Source organism: Cryptococcus neoformans (genome assembly GCF_000091045.1).
Source record: "Cryptococcus neoformans var. neoformans JEC21 chromosome 13 sequence".
NCBI lineage: Eukaryota > Fungi > Basidiomycota > Tremellomycetes > Tremellales > Cryptococcaceae > Cryptococcus > Cryptococcus deneoformans.
Genome location: NC_006682.1, coordinates 111,342 through 127,227, shown reverse-complemented (window position 1 = coordinate 127,227; position 15,886 = coordinate 111,342). Strand labels below are relative to the sequence as shown.

At 45.6% G+C, this 15,886-nt stretch overlaps 3 protein-coding genes across 4 annotated transcripts; 1 reads left to right on the top strand and 2 right to left on the bottom strand.

Moving 5' to 3' along the window:
* Positions 1-4,816: 4,816 nt before the first annotated feature.
* CNM00480 (conserved hypothetical protein) lies at positions 4,817-7,935 on the bottom strand. Of its 2 annotated transcripts, XM_024658261.1 has the most exons (14): positions 7,821-7,935; positions 7,654-7,748; positions 7,522-7,604; positions 6,920-7,470; positions 6,605-6,868; positions 6,304-6,556; positions 6,121-6,253; positions 5,909-6,070; positions 5,728-5,849; positions 5,433-5,679; positions 5,325-5,380; positions 5,238-5,274; positions 5,015-5,182; positions 4,817-4,964 (listed from the first exon to the last, which is right to left on the bottom strand). In XM_024658261.1, exons 1-13 carry the CDS (start codon positions 7,867-7,869, stop codon positions 5,180-5,182), a joined length of 2,055 nt encoding a protein of 684 aa, XP_024513967.1. In that variant the 5' UTR covers positions 7,870-7,935; the 3' UTR covers positions 4,817-4,964; positions 5,015-5,179. The 2 variants fall into 2 exon arrangements, with proteins under 2 accessions (XP_024513967.1, XP_568355.1); XM_568355.1 differs by having other exon boundaries at positions 5,015-5,274.
* Positions 7,936-8,108: 173 nt separating this feature from the next.
* On the top strand, positions 8,109-10,037 carry CNM00470 (conserved hypothetical protein). Its single transcript, XM_568357.2, has 10 exons — positions 8,109-8,369; positions 8,421-8,571; positions 8,621-8,684; positions 8,745-8,858; positions 8,914-8,925; positions 8,976-9,069; positions 9,130-9,310; positions 9,363-9,448; positions 9,509-9,688; positions 9,735-10,037. The coding sequence occupies exons 1-10, from the start codon at positions 8,250-8,252 to the stop codon at positions 9,771-9,773; spliced, it is 1,041 nt and encodes a 346-aa protein (XP_568357.1). The 5' UTR covers positions 8,109-8,249; the 3' UTR covers positions 9,774-10,037.
* Positions 10,038-10,241: 204 nt separating this feature from the next.
* Positions 10,242-13,946, bottom strand: CNM00460 (allantoin permease, putative). The gene is made up of 12 exons (XM_024658260.1): positions 13,625-13,946; positions 13,221-13,475; positions 12,415-12,578; positions 12,255-12,365; positions 12,044-12,205; positions 11,854-11,996; positions 11,564-11,799; positions 11,400-11,516; positions 11,098-11,353; positions 10,990-11,039; positions 10,730-10,934; positions 10,242-10,678 (listed from the first exon to the last, which is right to left on the bottom strand). The coding sequence occupies exons 3-12, from the start codon at positions 12,564-12,566 to the stop codon at positions 10,470-10,472; spliced, it is 1,641 nt and encodes a 546-aa protein (XP_024513968.1). The 5' UTR covers positions 12,567-12,578; positions 13,221-13,475; positions 13,625-13,946; the 3' UTR covers positions 10,242-10,469.
* Between the last annotated feature and the right edge of the window lie 1,940 nt (positions 13,947-15,886).

Here is a 15,886-nt window from a genome sequence, read left to right as displayed (position 1 = left end):
GGTCGGTCTTGGGCAATGCTTGGTAGACTAATGAAGAAAGGTATCTGGTTGATCAAATATATGGAGCACCTACAAAGAGTCTATAGCTATGGTCAGTTGAAGAATACATAAAGAGAAACTTAGAGGTCTTGACATTCATGACTCGTACAGCGTATGGTGGCAGCCAGACAGGACAGCTGTTCATCACCTCCGCACTGAAATTGTGGAATTCACCATGCTTATCATCTCACAAAATTCTGGAGGTTGCTGTCGATGGATATTTTCGCCCAATGAAGGGCATAAGGAAGCAACTGCCCATCATAACTGATGAAAGTCAAAAACCAACAGCTTATCATTCAAGCCGAACAAGGATGATGTCGAACAGGGGGCATGAGGGTAGCTTCAACAGTGACACTGTATGCTGTCGAATAGTTCGAAAATCGCAGTTCGTTTGATGAGGAAGGAGGAAAGGGATTTTAAAAGGTGGATCCAGGGCTCTTCATCACCATCTTTCTATAATGTCGTCAACTCTCGAATTTATAAACTGCATTGTATAATGAATTGCCAAATTGTTGAGATTTTTACATGAGTGGTAAAAGCAGTGAGGACATAATTTTCGTTCAGTGCGAATTCGAAGGAGCAGCGCTGTATGCCAGTACCTGGAATGTTGCACCAGCTGTATTTGCTTTCACCATCAGAGAATGTAAGCCTCGTTGACGATACAGTTCTGTTGACATCAGCACAAATGGGGAGTAGCAACATAGCTCTCAACCGCATTCGCCAAGTACAAACATATGTTCATCTAGGTCCAAGGGCTCCGTCCAGAGCTCAAGTAGTAGATGTACAGCAGGACTTGCTGTAGCTTGCTGATGGACATTCATCAGAGCATCCAAGGAGTAAAAAGTATTCGTTATGGAGTGTTTACCAGTTGACTACCACATGACTGCCTATGGTTCCGAGTCAGCTACAAAGCCCTCTACAATACTTTACCTGATGGCTGCCTCTTCGCAATTTTGGTGTATTGGGCCAATGTCTTGACTGAGTTCTGATAAAGTGATAAGTAGACGTCAAGAGAATACAAAAAAATATTATGGCTCAGAAATTCTGATGGAAGAAGTATAGTCTAATAGCTGAAAGTGATGGCTGAGAAGTATAGAAGGAAATTAAAAGATAGACAGTAAGATGGCGGGACGTTGTAGTGGAATGAGCCTTCGGCCTCATAGACTAATGCCACATCACAGTCGGAAGCTACCGCCGGTGATAGTGAGGAGAGATAGAGAAGAGAGAGAGATGGTTTGAGATATATCGGAGGGGATCAGGGAGAAGGAGGAGAGAGAACAAAGTAGAGCCTGTGACAGTAACTACCCCTTCCATGGGTAGCTGCCAAACAGCTTACAGAGATCCCAAGTACATAGGTACATAACTGTTAGTTACACTCATGGAGCCTATATTGCTATATTATTTGATACACACACAACACACAACAACTCGACATGAGATCCGAGTTCAATTATACCACTACACAACCTAATGACCTATCATCAGTATCATTACTAGGTAGATCGACCACCAACAGCCAAACTTAGGAAGGCTTTGTATTCTGTAGAATTGATACCAAGGAGTCGATATTCTGTTATCTGCTGTGGGTGGCAGTGGAACGGAACCAACTGGATCGTTTAACCAATAGGAGACCCGGGTATTTCCCTACAACGTGCAGTGATAAATAAACATTTTATTATTATTATCATTCGGCCAGCAGCGGGACTCACCGCGGACCACTATTACTTAATAAGTTAATTACTACTAGAAGAGCTACTATCCTATCCTCCATAGTAAAAGGCCATATACTACAAGGTCCATATGCATGACTTTCGACCTTGATGATAATTATATGTACATGTAGCCCCAAGTCAGTACTATCCAGCGGTGGTACTCTATGCATTGGATTCTACTCCATGCAAGAGTAATAAAACACAACATCTAATCGACGATTAGTAAAACTAATCCCATAATGAGCACGCTTCTTAGCCATATTAACGGAACCATTTTTACATTTTTTAGAAGCATACTTATAACTATACAGGGGTGTAGGGTGGCAGCGGACGGTATACACTGGGGTTTTGTACTACACTGTTTAATTGACTTACAATTCAAACTCGCTCTTCATGCTTCAGAATGCATGATGCATGATTTCAAAGTGTTTCAGTGCGTTTTTTTTTATGTGCTCTTGATTACACACATTAACCCCCACTATTCTTACCTCAAATCCTGTTACGACTCGTCCCCAACAAGGTCCGGCCTTGGAGACGAGATAGAAAGCCGTAGTTTAACTAAGCAATGAGATATATGTATGATATACCTCTTGACACTTGTCTGTTGGCGTATGGTATAGGGTGGAGGTATATTCGCTTGGGAAGATCAGGCAAGCTTATATACTAGTGGAGTAAGTTTATGTCGAAGGTGGTGTGAGGTAAGACGAGAGTGAGCACTGGGAGCTCGAGGACCTTTCGCAAAGTAACTTATGAAATATTGATCTTCAAGGGGAAGAAGATCAAGATCGAGGACAAAGCTCCCCTTTATATACTTCTACAGAAATCTATTTATATCCTTTGAGGTCCAGCTGGACCTTCTTATCTGAATCGGATCTTGCCTTCCTATTACGTAACTCCCTCCTATGATATCTTATTTGTCTCTTCTTCTTTGTGCAGGCTCGTGACACGAAGCGACTACACCCGCACCTCTTACAATAACAATCGCCCCAACAACTTCAGACATTTCTCTGTGGCGAATAGCATGCCGATAAGGTCTACCACTGCCAACACCACCTTCAATAAAGAGGTGACGCCGGCAGTCAATCTGAGGGCTGCATTTGTCCCAAGTTCAGCTAGGATAACCAGACGTGGACGTCTGACTCCAGAAGAATATCAGAGGCGAAAGGATCATAACCTCTGCCTCTATTGCACCGACAAAAACCATCAAGTCGCCAAGTGCCCAGTGGTCCCCTCGCAACAATCCAATACTACTCTCCCTTCAAAAAACTAGATATGCTCTTGCCTGCCAAAGTCGAAGAAGGTAGCCGGGAACAAGAGCGTACTATCAAACCAGCCAGTACAGACTCCTGCGAATATCTCCAAACTCTCGAAGATAATAACAAAAACAACAAAAACCAACTCACAATCGACTTTCTCTTTCACAACAATGTTTATCAAGCTTTAATCGATTCCGGTGCCTCTACAAACTTCATCGACAAAAGATTTGTCCAGACCTTTAACCTCAAACCACGAAAACAGAAGATTTGATCCCATTATACCTATTCAACGTGTCACGATGTTATGCAAGAATCACACTCTCAGGCGTCTTTAACCGGGCAACGGGATATTATTCCACCTCGTCCCCGAAGTAACCAAACAAACCTCCACCTCAGACGACCGCGATTTATCGCCCGATTCTTGCAAAATCAACCGAGGCATCTTTCGGCTTGCCTCTTCTTTCGTTTCGCCTGGTCAGCACTCTCCTCTTCTTCCCCAACACTTGGTCAGTGTTCATTTCCCCCCGGTCCGACAGCTCCGTCCCCGCCACGAGTTAGCGATAACTTTCTCCCGAGAGAGATGAGTAAGCAGAAGGAAGGAAAGATATATAAGAAGATAGCTTTTCGTAGTTTTCATAGTCCCCAGAAAATCAATACTGTTGTCCTTTCTCACTACCTTGCCTCCGAGCATTCTTTTCTTTTAAGTCGCTTCAATCAGCCCTTAGTCCAGCTCCTGCTCCTTCAGGCCCTGGCTATTCCTCCCTCTAAGTCCAGCTTCTGTTCCATCAGCCTGGCAATTCTTCCGTCCGGCTCTGCTAGGCGTGAATCCTTCACTTTCATTCGTCGAGTTCTACATCATCCGAGTTGAGCGCCGGGCAGCTACGCTGACTGACGTGACGCCCGTGACATATATGTGCTTGGGAAGATCAGACAATTTTATATACTAGTGAGGTATGTTTTAAGTCGACGGTGGTTCCAGGTAAGGCGAGAGTGAGCAATGGGAGGTTGAGGACCTTTCACAAAGTAACTTATGAAATACTGATCTTCGAGGGGAAGAAGATCAAGATCAAGGACAGAGCTCCCCTTTATATACTTCTACAAAAATCTATTTATATCCTTCGAGGTCCAGCTGGACCTCCAGCTGGAAGTCCAGTTCTTCTATCAGAGGTCCAGTTGGAGGTCCAGTTCTTCTCTCAGAGGTCCAGCTGGGCCTTCTTATCTGAAACAATCTTGCCTTCCTCTATTACATAACTCCCTCCTATGATCTCTTATCTCTTCTACTTCATGCAGGCTCATGGCACATGGTGCCAGAAGGTGTCACTGCAATAGGCTTTGGGCTGCGAACCATCCTGGACACTATACTACACAGCAAGGGAATTAAGGTGGAAGAGATATCGCTGGATATTATTTGTGAGTTTCAATTGTTGCTTTGTTACTTTTGAGCTGATAGTAATAGTTGGTACTAACAACGACAACCTCGAGCTCTATGCAATTGTTTTGGATGTTGAAGCTGGTGTCCCTGCATTTTATCTGATCTTGGAGATGAAGAGAGCAATTTGCGAGGCTGCAGTAGTGAGTTGATTTTAACTGGCTTGTTCCTTCTGATCTCATCTGGTGAGCAGCGAACACAGACTTTGGTTTTCTTCCTTGCAGAAGTCTGCCAAGTGTCCCAGTTATGCCCAAAAAAATCCATTTGGATAAGGATTGGGCGGAAATCAATGCCACCAACCACTGTTTCCCAGATGCCAAAATGCTTTTGTGCTTGTGGCGTGTGAAGGGTACTTATTCACTATCTTTACAGTGTGAGGGGAGATTTAACGATGCATTGTAGAGGCAATTGGGACCAGGTTAATGAAAGATGGATTGGCTACATGAATGTATGACCCTCATGATGCCCACCAATATAGTCGAGGCCTGATAAGCGATTCTTCTACTAAGAAAAGCCTGATTGGATAAACTGCACAAAGATTTAGTTTCACAGATTACCAGGTAGACATGAAATCATACAAAATACATTTCACATCAGGTGCATGAGATGCTACAGAATGGCGTCACCTTGAGCAATTCATCCCATTTGATTCTTGAGATATCATGCTTGACAAGCAAATAAGATTGAACCAGATAGTAGGCAGAAGAATGGTAGACAAGTTGCTGACACAAGATTTACAAATTTCACTGTGTCTCTGGTTGTGGAAAACGATCATTTGTCCTGTTTGGGCACATCACTCACTGGTTTGACACTCTTTTGTTCAAGATATTTGCCATTTCTACTCATGATCAGCCTATATGTAAAAATAATACCAGGTCTCAGACATACTTGATTTCCAGACATAGTTTCTCTAGCACCTTTCCAACATACTCAAAATCACTCAACTACTCCCATCAGCACTTTCATTCCCAGCATCCAACATAGAAAAACACTCACATCATTCCATACCTGAGCTGAGAACCTGACCCACCACTTTCCACCATGCACATAACAGGCTGCGAAACAGTTTGCCTCATACATCCCTTCTTCAAAGTAACAAAGTTGTTTCACTTGGTCGGCAGCATCATTGGGTGCAGGGATGTGAGGAAGAGAAAGGTTTACCATAGCAACACTAAGAGAAGGGGGTTTGGTGTCCATTATGCTGGTAAGAGGACCCCATTTTTTCTTAAGCCTTTTGCCTCCTCTGTCATGATATCAGTGCAGGTCAGCAGAAGAAGCAATCGAGACGCACTCAGTTGCAAGCGATTGACAATAATCCATTATCCTTTGTTCCCCACCGATTGACTTTCTAAATTCTATAGCAGACAAAACCGAGAAGAGAGGAGTCCAGTTCTGTGTACCTGTCCACTCATACTGTTCCAGCTCATCAGTGACCATCCCTGTATGAACAATAGCATTAACAAAAGACCTACTTGAGAGGCCCAATCCCAACATCTCACTCCCCCAGGAGTAGGATACTTGCTAGACTCATATCCTGCAGATGTCGGGATGGAAGTCCGCATGAGGTACTGATTATGTGTGGGGACATAAAGTAGTGCTGCACCGCGATGAGCCATGAGCCATTTATGGCAATTCTTTATCCTCTGTCAGCATCCTGATGCATTGTAGAGGATGTTTGACATACAGAAACGAAAAAGTCACAATCGGCCTTCTTGACATCTAAAGGAATCTGACCAATGGCGTGCGCACCATCGATGATGGAGAGTGCACCATACTTCTTGCAAAGGGTCACTACTTTCTCCCATGGATACAGCACGCTGGGTCTCATGAGTGATAATGGCACAAAACATGAACAAGACCAACTTACCCTGGCATACTGGCTAAAACGTCACACAGCACCGCCCTAACTCTCTGGTGGTTCCCATCTTTACCTTCGGCCCTACTTTGTCCGGTGTAATTGGGAATCGCCACCTTATTATACTGGGCCAATACGTCTTCGGTAGCGGTGAGAATCTCTGCGTGGGTGCAAGGAAAGGTGAGGGACACAATGTGGAGGGAAATGGGGAGAACATCGGCAAAGTGCTTTGCCATCTGTGCGACAGCGCCATATGTCGTTGAATCTACGTCGGAGTTCCAGTAACATTTGAAACAGAAGATAAATAACTTACAGATTACAATAATATCGCCCTCATCCCATTTGATGTTCTGCAGCACATTGAACACGCCATGTGTCGTATTGGGAACCAAAACCACCTCTCCTTGCTCGGCACCAATGATGTCTGCGACTTTTTGGCGAGTTTCATTGAGGAGTGGCAAGTAGGTACGACGCAGGAAGAGGTCAGGACATGACTCGATTTCTTCAGAAAGATCTCGCATATAGTTTAAAACATGCCGAGGAGGTGAACCATAAGAACCGTGATTGAGATTGACATCTGATCTTATTAGTACAAGTCGGCTCTTTAGCTTTGGCAAATGAAACTTACATCCAGGACGAAAAGCCCAGTGCTTTAACATTCCCTTGCCAAACTCCTCGAACCCTTCAGCCGTTCTCCCTTTGAGCTTCGATTGATCCCCATCCTCAATCTCCTCTTCTTCTCCTTGCAATCCTTCTCTCTCAATGGCGGGGGGCTGTAGCTCGCCATCCGGGGGAAGGCTGATAAACCACTCTTCCGGAAGATCATTCCACTCCGATGCTTTTGCCCTAATGAACGCTTCGAACTGCCATATCTGGGGGACAAGCCTCTCCAAAGATCCAGCCCAGACGTACACCCACCCCTCCACCATATCCTTCTTCTCGGCATCTACAGGCTCGTCCTCGACAGAGGAAGATTTGAAAGCAGGCCCCTCGCGAGCGGTAGGATTGACGAGCTCGGTGGGAAGTTCTTGAATGTTGGCGGGTTGTGAGAGGGTTTGCAGTGGCAGGCGGAGACGAGAGTACTCTTCTCCTTCAAACATGTCAAGAGCGTGGACATCGGCGTAGGAGAGGCCCTTTACGTAGGTTCCTCGAGTATTGACTTCATTAGCGTTCGGAGGGCTACATTTCCTTCAGCGTCCCATACAGACTTTTCGGAACTTCGGGACTCACTTATCTTTCAGAAGTTGATCAGTACGGGCTTTATCGATTACGGCCGGATACATCTCATTCTTGACTTTGTGCCTGGTGTAGCCCTATAAATAGCGCGTTAGTCGCTCTCCGCCGATTACCTGCAAAACGTACAGGTAGAAGAGCGTCCTGAAAAGTGATGTTTTTGCATTTATGTCCCAATACTTTGGCAAGTACAGCAGGTACACAGAGGGTACCATAGAGAAAGACTGTGGGAAAAGCAAAAAATCAGACACTGAACTCCTAGATGAGATACAAGAACACGAGCAGGCAACACTTACAGTCATATTGTTGTTCGTCCTGTTGGACGCTTGAAACATGGTCGGTCATTGCGGGACTCAGAATGTTGAAGAAGGTAGCACTATACACAAAAGCCCCTTAAGTAGCTTCTTGATGTCTGACCAGTGATAACACTCAAAACGGGTCCGGCTCATTACAGTAGGCTTGACACAAGCGCCCGGGACAGTGGAGCCCCTCCTCTGACCGGAGACCGGCGAATGTCCGTCGAAGGGCTTGTGTCGAGCCTACACCACTTCAATCTTTTGGCCTTGTCATGTGTATCACTAACGTGAAATGGTGACTCGCCCAATGCCGGTTGCCCGGGCCCCAATGACACTGATATAAATGATGGAGGCCGCACCTGCTTTCTAACCCGCCACATCTTCTACTCTCCCATAGGTCAGCCCATCAACCATCTGAAACGAAAATCAATGAAAGCAGCTCAAATCGTGGGATTTGAAGCCCCTTACAAGGTCACCGACATACCAAAGCCAGTCCCTCAAGGCAATCAGATTCTGCTTCGCGTCAAGGCAGCCGGCTTCTGCCACACAGTATGTCGTTCATCTGCCTTATCTTGCCTCGAGTGCCAACTAGATGGTCAGGATGAAGCTGTCAAAATGGGCTACACTGGCTCCCCCCTACCCCTCACAGGTGGCCATGAAGGAGCTGGCCTAGTTGAGGCTACGGGGGGAGATGTTACAAACTTTACCGTAGGAGACAGAGTCGCGGCTCTCCTCTTTAGGGAGCCCTGTGGTGAGTTTTTGTCTCTTTAGTTTGGAATGTCAATCAATAATACGCGCAGGGGGGTGTGGAGAGTGCAAGAACAACAGCGCCGTGTTCTGTGATAACATTAAAATGAACGGATTGTAAAGTACTTTGACAAGTGTTTCCTAGACGGAATGCTGAGGACTTTGCCAACACATTAGCAATGTTGATGGCGCCTTTGCGGAGTACATGATTGTTGACCAACGTTTCACACTACATGTCCCGGAAAATATCGACTTTGCTCAGGCTGCAGCTTTTATGTGCTCTGGGGCTACGTCAGTAACTTTCACCCTTGATCGGTAAAGCCAGCACCTAACTCCACCCCTTCAGAGTGTACAATGGGTGGGGCTATTTGCGACATCCTGCAGAACGAAGAGACTGAAATCGCACAGGTTGAAAGCTGCCAAACTCCCCCCGAAATCGGTAGTGGGCATCTACGGAATAGGTGCACTGGGTAGTCTTGGTGTTCAATTCGCCAAAGCCATGGCACGTCTTCCGATTCGCTGTCTAAATGACCTCCGGAAGCGTATTGACTATGAATGAAAGGGCCACCAAGTCATTGCGATCGACAATCGCCCTCAACCACTTGAACATATCAGAGCACTTGGCTCTCTGTCCCCTGATCTCACCCTTTCCTCTGATCACACTGTTGAGGAGGGTCTCAAGGCGATCGAAGAAATGTTCCCTGAGAAACTATTGAGAGGCGTGGATGCAATGCTGGTGACTGGTGAGACTTGGCAAAGCCAACTTCGCTGAACTTTATGCTGACAGTATGACAGGCCCCCAAGCGCATGAGTTTGATTATGCATTCAAGATGACAGCAAAACATGGCGTTGTTGTAGCTTTGAGCTGCTGCAACCAGCCTGTAAGTAACACGCAAGCATCTCTTTTCTTTCCACAGGTCCTATGCTGAAAGACCTTTTAGATGATTGAAATTGATTGGAAAGACATTGTCTTGCGGGATATACGGGTCGTAGGTGGATTCTGCGCTACTATAGAAGTTACCAAGGAGCTCCTTGAGCTAGCGTCAATGAAAAACGTGAAAAGCAAGATTAGGACATTTTCACTCGATGAAGTAAACGATTTGCTCACCGTTTATCACCAGGTAAGTTGCTGGAGAATAATCCTGTGCGTTGTTAATTTAGGTGTAGCCGGATATGCATGGGAAACTGGTTGTAACATTTGACTGAGGTGGTAGAAAAGAGAGAAAGCGGTAACATTTGATTGATATGGTGGACGAGGAAGAAATTAGATGAAGACGATCGTTGTACAAATGTCCTGGCATAGAAACGTGAGGTGTTTGGCGTTTGTGGCAGAGAAGAATTATGTGATTAGTGACAGACAGCTCCGGCTCTTCCTTTCTGCCTCCCTTGTTTGTCAACGAAAGAATACATGCACGGCATAATAATGGGTAGATAAGATGCTATCATCAGTGTCTAGTCAACCGAAAGCGCGCATAGGAAGTAACTGGGTAAGCAGTAACAACCTTTCTTCTCATCATGCAACTCGCCAGTGTGGCATAAAATGCAGAGCAATAGTTTGAAGCCATGGGACACACATGTCACGCAGTGAACAAATGGCCTCTCTAGTTTTATCCCTACCAGAAGACTCTCTACCAGAGGACATATAGAGATGCCTCGCGAGTAAATACGTCGATCATAAAACATATAGTGCATACCAAAAACCCAAAAACGAAGTATAAATTGAGTTATAATTATAAGTTCATGACATCCCATATATAACACAAATGTCACTATCCTCTGATAGATCAAAAGCTATAAAAACAAGTAATGTGAAAGAATGTAAACGATATTTTTACTGTTCACAAAAATCCTCTTGATAAAGATATTCTATTCTCTTTCTGGTGCGGTATGGCGACATGAAACTTAGACAGAGTTGATGATGGGGTAGTTCCTGTCAGACTCTCGCCCGTTTTCCTTCTCCCAGCCCTTGGAATCGGTCATGGGGTCTGAAATGTCCTCATCCATGCTCTCGACGGTGGCTTCAACGAAAGTAGAGGTAGGAGGGAAGATGGAAGAAAGGATAAGATAGACTCCAGTGGCGATGAAGAAAGATGTGAGCCAAGAGGCCTTGTCTGCATAATTAAGTTAGCCTTGTCCTATTAATAAGTAACCTGCGAACGTACAGAAGTAGCTGAAGTTGCCGATGGGAACTTTGGGGTTGATGGCATGGATAAGACCAGGGAGATTGACGGGGATAACAACCACAAGAGTTACAAAAGCTCGCCAGTTGATGCCCCAGGTGTATTTGTAAATGCCTTCATTTTGATAGAGCATAGGGACGTGTAAGTGGGTCTTACGAAGGACCCAGTAGTCCACAATCATGATGGCCTAAAGATCATTGTATGTCAGTGAGCGTAGATGGTGGAGACAGAAGCAGACTTACTGCCAATGGAGCCAAGACAATGATGTAACCTGACAAGAAGGTGGTCAAGGCTACAGAAAGATACAATTAGTAATGAGAAAGCAAGGTATGAGATGATATGCAACTCACAAGTCGCACTAGCTTGGATCTTCCAAGGGCAAGTGGCCCAACCTCCCACAAGAGAGGTAATGAAGGCGCCTCGCTTGATATTCAGCCACTTGGGAATAAGGAATGCAAAATCGTTAGATGTGGCGATAGAATTAGTAGAGATGTTAGTACCGAGAGTGGCGAAACCGAAGGCAAAAGCGACGAAAAAGGCTCCGGCTCGAGAGGTCCAGAGGGCGACGATACTAGTGGGATCCCAGTAAAGGGTGCCGTAAATGGCCTGAATATGATTAGCATATGGCGATTGAGTGGAACATATGACTTACCTGGCCAGCAGAAGCAATGACGATACCAATGAAGGAAAATACCCAGTAGACGATAGGGATGAAGATAATCTGCCAGTAGGCGTCACTAGTCTTTCGCGCATATCGAGTCAAGTCAGGCTACGAAACATCAGCAAAAGTCGCCAACAGAGTGCGGTTAAACTTACAATGTTGATGGCAAGAGTGGTTTTACCGGAGATAGCAACGTTGATACCGGCCAACCAAGCCCAAGACTTGGCAGAGCCTGTGAGAGCGGTGTGTTGCTGAAAGATGGGACCGCCACCGCCAGCCTGCTTAACAGCCCAGCCGAGAGTGGCGAAAGCAGCAACGATAGCAAAGAGAGACTTGACGAAGAATAACCATCGCATTTTCCTAGGGGGGATCATCACGAGTGGGAATTGAACTGAAGACATCTTCAGCACAGTACTTCAATGGCGCGCAGATTAAAAATACGCACTTGCCCAGAAGACAAAGTATGCAATCATCTTGTTGCTAGTAACACCCTGGGAAGTGGGGATGGTATTGTTGTAGGTCTTGAGCTGAGGCCAGATAGCTTCGAGACAGATGAGGGTGCAAGATGCACCAATGAATGTATTAATACTGCGCAGATTAGAAAGTGATGGGCGTGGACCTTGGAAAGAACTCACCCGAAATAGATAAGACCCAGGACGAGACGGGAAATGACGGCAAAATAAGAAAAGTAAAAACCAAGTGAAGCACGAGAGGCAATGGAAAAGGGGACATGGTGTCGAGAGCCAATCACACCGTTAAGGGTGACCGCGACAGCAATAATAATGTTGCCGATGGCGCTAGATGATAGATCAGCCGATAACCCTTGTAGCTTGCCATTGAACTGACATGGCGACAGAAGCCTCTCTCCAACTCAAACCAAGAGAGACAATAGAGCCGGCTTGTTGCATAGTGCCAACATTGGCACCATCAGCCAACCACAAGAAGAGGTAGTTGATACTATTGAAGGATTAGGCTTCGCCATTTGATAATACTTCGTGATACTCACGCTCGCCAGTTCCGTTGCTCCACAGGAACAACATCGACATCCGCGTTACTCCAACCATCATGAGTTGCATAGGAGGCCGGAGGAGTGTCGAGTCGCCAATAATCCAACGTAAACCACTTTTTGGTGTCTGGCTTGGAGAATTTGATAGGCATGATGTGAAATGTCTGAGCGGCAAGATTTGTGAATTAGCTGTCGTGTAGGCTAAGGGTCATGCAGTATGGCTATGGTTCCAGGCATAAAGTACCTTAATAACACGACTAAATGGAAAAAAAGGATGAGAACGAAAAGATGGATGGGGAAAGCAGATGACAACTGAAAAGCTCCGAATATTTATGCACTGGCTTGCCGTCACGTAAGATGTAGAAGAGAAGCGGAGAAAACCATGATCCGTCGATGATTAAGTAACTGTGATTGATGATTGATGGCAATAATGTCTTCAAGCTCCCATCGCAACGCACGTCCCCTCGTGATTGCCGTCGCCTAGGACCTGAAACGCTTGCCCAGTAAGGGAAAACGGAGGTGAAGAAGGAAGGAAAACAGAGCAAACCCGAAATGAGAGCGCGCTAGCTCCAAAGAGAGACAAGAGCATGCTCACAGCTCCCGAGCGATTGCATGGGCGGTGGCGTCGAGGGTTTTGGATCTCACATGCCCCATGGGAGCTGATAGGCTTCCATTCCTTTGTAAGGGTAGATCAAATAAGACCGTGGGTAGCGTATCATTGCTAAAGCTCGAAAAATATCACAGCCATAGCCAAGCCACACTTGAAGAAGCAAAGAGTTTCACGACATTCAGAGGCCCTGACTCACTGATTGTTTCGCCGATCAATCGAGTTACGACGTGATTAGGAGAGGTGATGATTGATGAGTCTTTGATGGTTGATGGCCGGTCGTCAGGTGCAGTACCTGATACTAAAAGCAGATAGATTGCCCTTTCGGCAGAGGTCGTAAAGCGTCGAGATATAAGGATAGAGATACGAAAAAGGAAAAAAAATGCGACGAGGATACAAATGGGGTTGTTAACGGTCAAAATTATCCGTACTGTAACCGCCTGAAAATGCCAGGCTATGTCAGGCCATCAGCAAATACAGGAAAGATGGGCCCCAACACAAGGCATTGTGTGTGATGTGATGTAGGGTGGATGGGATATAACGAGAACAAAGCGGGAAGCCGAAGAGTTGTTAAGGCCGAGGATGTGGAAAATGTGAACTTACTAGCGCCCGATGTAACTGTTTTCTATGAGTCTCAAAGATCAAAGCGAAGGGCTTCCAAGCAATATAAGATCGAGACAGCCTCACAGAAAATAGGTGTGAAATGTCGAAAGACTTTCTTTCTTGTGATACCGGTGAGAACTCAAAACGGAAGAGAACAAAAAGCGCTCTGTTGTTGCGTTCCTTATCAGGATGCCTGGTCGAAGGGGTAGCCCAAGTTTCTTCGGAAGGCGAGGAAGATATTTGGATTTTGAAGACTTTATAAAGTCCTCGCCAACTGACTTTCTCTCTTCGAGCAAGATCGTAATAGACGTCTAGGCGATGCAACAAGATGAAAAAGCCACTCTGAACCAGATTGGACGTTCCTCACACTAAAGAGCGCTGCGAAAAGTGTATCGGGCCTCGGGTGCAGTCGTCAAACTCTAGATCAAAAAGATCAGGGGAAATTTTTAGCTTGAAAAATACCGTATTAGGAGATAAACATCGCTGGTGCCTGGACTGTGGCTTCATTCTCACCCCAGCTTTCCATTCGTTACTTTCGCTTATTTATAGGCTACTATCATCATCAGGTTCCTCACGTCCTGTCTTTTTGTCGTTACGTAAGAGATTTGCCTCGCTGCAGAGAACAAAAGAGCATTTGATGTAAGGATAACGGGAGTGGTGGACGACGGAGGATGGGTCATGGGACGAGGGGGGGCGGACCGAGTCCGCTGTATACTACGTAGGCATGTACCTATTAGGTACACAATGTTCATAGTGCGAGTCCCACGGACAAACGGGGATGGAAAAGGTACCTAAGATGGCGATCGAGTAGATCGATACTACTACGTACACTTTGTTATTTACCAACATGCCATCTCTATTCTCTCTTAAACTCTCAATCTTCTTTGACAAAGACTTGTCCGCTCAGCACGCAACTACCTACTACTTGGGATTCCTTCCTCTTGCTTCATCGCAACAACTTAGCAGTAGAACAGACAACCGACGGATACTATAAACGTAGGAAGGTGTGGTGATGATGATCCTACAAGTTGCCCAAACAAAATAAAGCCTCCACCACAAATGATCACAATCGCATCGGGATAATCCATTGACCAGTATTGGTCATTGATAAGCCGCTTACTTAAATAACTTAGTTAAATTAATGAAAATTATATGAAGAATGAAGCGTGCGTGCGACGATAAACAGATGGGAATGCCATCGCTTGCCGCTCGCTTATTAAGGCCGGCGGTTGCACTTTGTGGCGATCTTGCATAATAAAATGTATAAACGAGAACGCTGGTCCATCTCGCCTCTTCCCATCTTCTGCATTCGCCCAAGTCTTCCCACCATCTTCTGTTCGGTGTCTGTCCTTTTTCTTTTACACCTTCCTCTATTTACCAAAGTTTTTGATAAATTCTCACGTGGGGCGAGGCGCAAAGGCAATAAATACCATCATCTTGCTAATGCTCTCTACCTTCGCTAATTTTAGGTAGACCGTGCGTTAATAGAAGGGATGGTTGGTACTCTCATCATTATTACAATACATCAACCTTGCCATGCGTGATTTGACTTGACGTAGACCCTTGTGTGGTATCAAGAAATGAGAGAGCGGGGGGGGCGGGATGATGGGAGAGACTACTAAGACAGATGTCGATTCGCGCTGCCGCCGAAACTAGCTTCAAGTCGTCTGTGGGTGATTCATTTGGAGACTTGTTTAATGAGTATACAGTACCATAGAAGTAAAGACGACTTTCATATAGTAGAGCAAGCAGGAAGTATGGCAGTCGAATTAGTGGTGGAGAAAAGATGCATTACCAGTAGTCAGACTACATACATTATGACCCAGCAGCGTGCAACAAGCACTCAAGAAGCTCCGTTCTGCAGATCATCGGGGTAAAGATAGTAGAACCATTCGAAGGAGCTGCTATGAGCGCTGTGGCGACGAAAGTGGAGAGCGCAAGTGAACGATTTAGGATTGACCTTCTCCGCCATAATCGTTTTCTTATTGCTCGCTTCTCTTTATTTACCATTTTTCCCGCCTTCCTTCCCATTTGTCGACTGCCGCGCGCCTTGCTGTAATAGAAGGATCGTGCGTTTGTAGCGTTCCGGAACCGCCTTTCCAGAAATCAGCGGAAGATCTGCGACCGTGCCTTTTTTAATCCTTGAGCTGCAGCTTAACGACGGGAGGACGGTGAAAATTGTTAGCGGTTGGGTTATTTACCAGTTCCTTGTCTCCAGGGCTTCTATAGATGGGTATCGGATGCCTTCTACACTTCACAACT

Coding starts and splice junctions, on each gene's coding strand:
- CNM00470 (XM_568357.2), top strand. CDS start 8,250: ATGAAAGCAGCTCAAATCGTGGGATTTGAAGCCCCTTACAAGGTCACC. Junction 9,449..9,508: donor TGAGCTGCTGCAACCAGCCT/GTAAGTAACACG, acceptor AAGACCTTTTAG/ATGATTGAAATTGATTGGAA. Junction 9,689..9,734: donor TGCTCACCGTTTATCACCAG/GTAAGTTGCTGG, acceptor ATTTAGGTGTAG/CCGGATATGCATGGGAAACT.
- CNM00460 (XM_024658260.1), bottom strand. CDS start 12,566: ATGCCTATCAAATTCTCCAAGCCAGACACCAAAAAGTGGTTTACGTTG. Junction 11,800..11,853: donor ATACTTTGTCTTCTGGGCAA/GTGCGTATTTTT, acceptor AGATGTCTTCAG/TTCAATTCCCACTCGTGATG. Junction 11,354..11,399: donor TCATTGCTTCTGCTGGCCAG/GTAAGTCATATG, acceptor AATCATATTCAG/GCCATTTACGGCACCCTTTA.
- CNM00480 (XM_568355.1), bottom strand. CDS start 7,869: ATGACCGACCATGTTTCAAGCGTCCAACAGGACGAACAACAATATGAC. Junction 7,605..7,653: donor TTCAGGACGCTCTTCTACCT/GTACGTTTTGCA, acceptor CGCTATTTATAG/GGCTACACCAGGCACAAAGT. Junction 5,275..5,324: donor AAACTATGTCTGGAAATCAA/GTATGTCTGAGA, acceptor GATCATGAGTAG/AAATGGCAAATATCTTGAAC.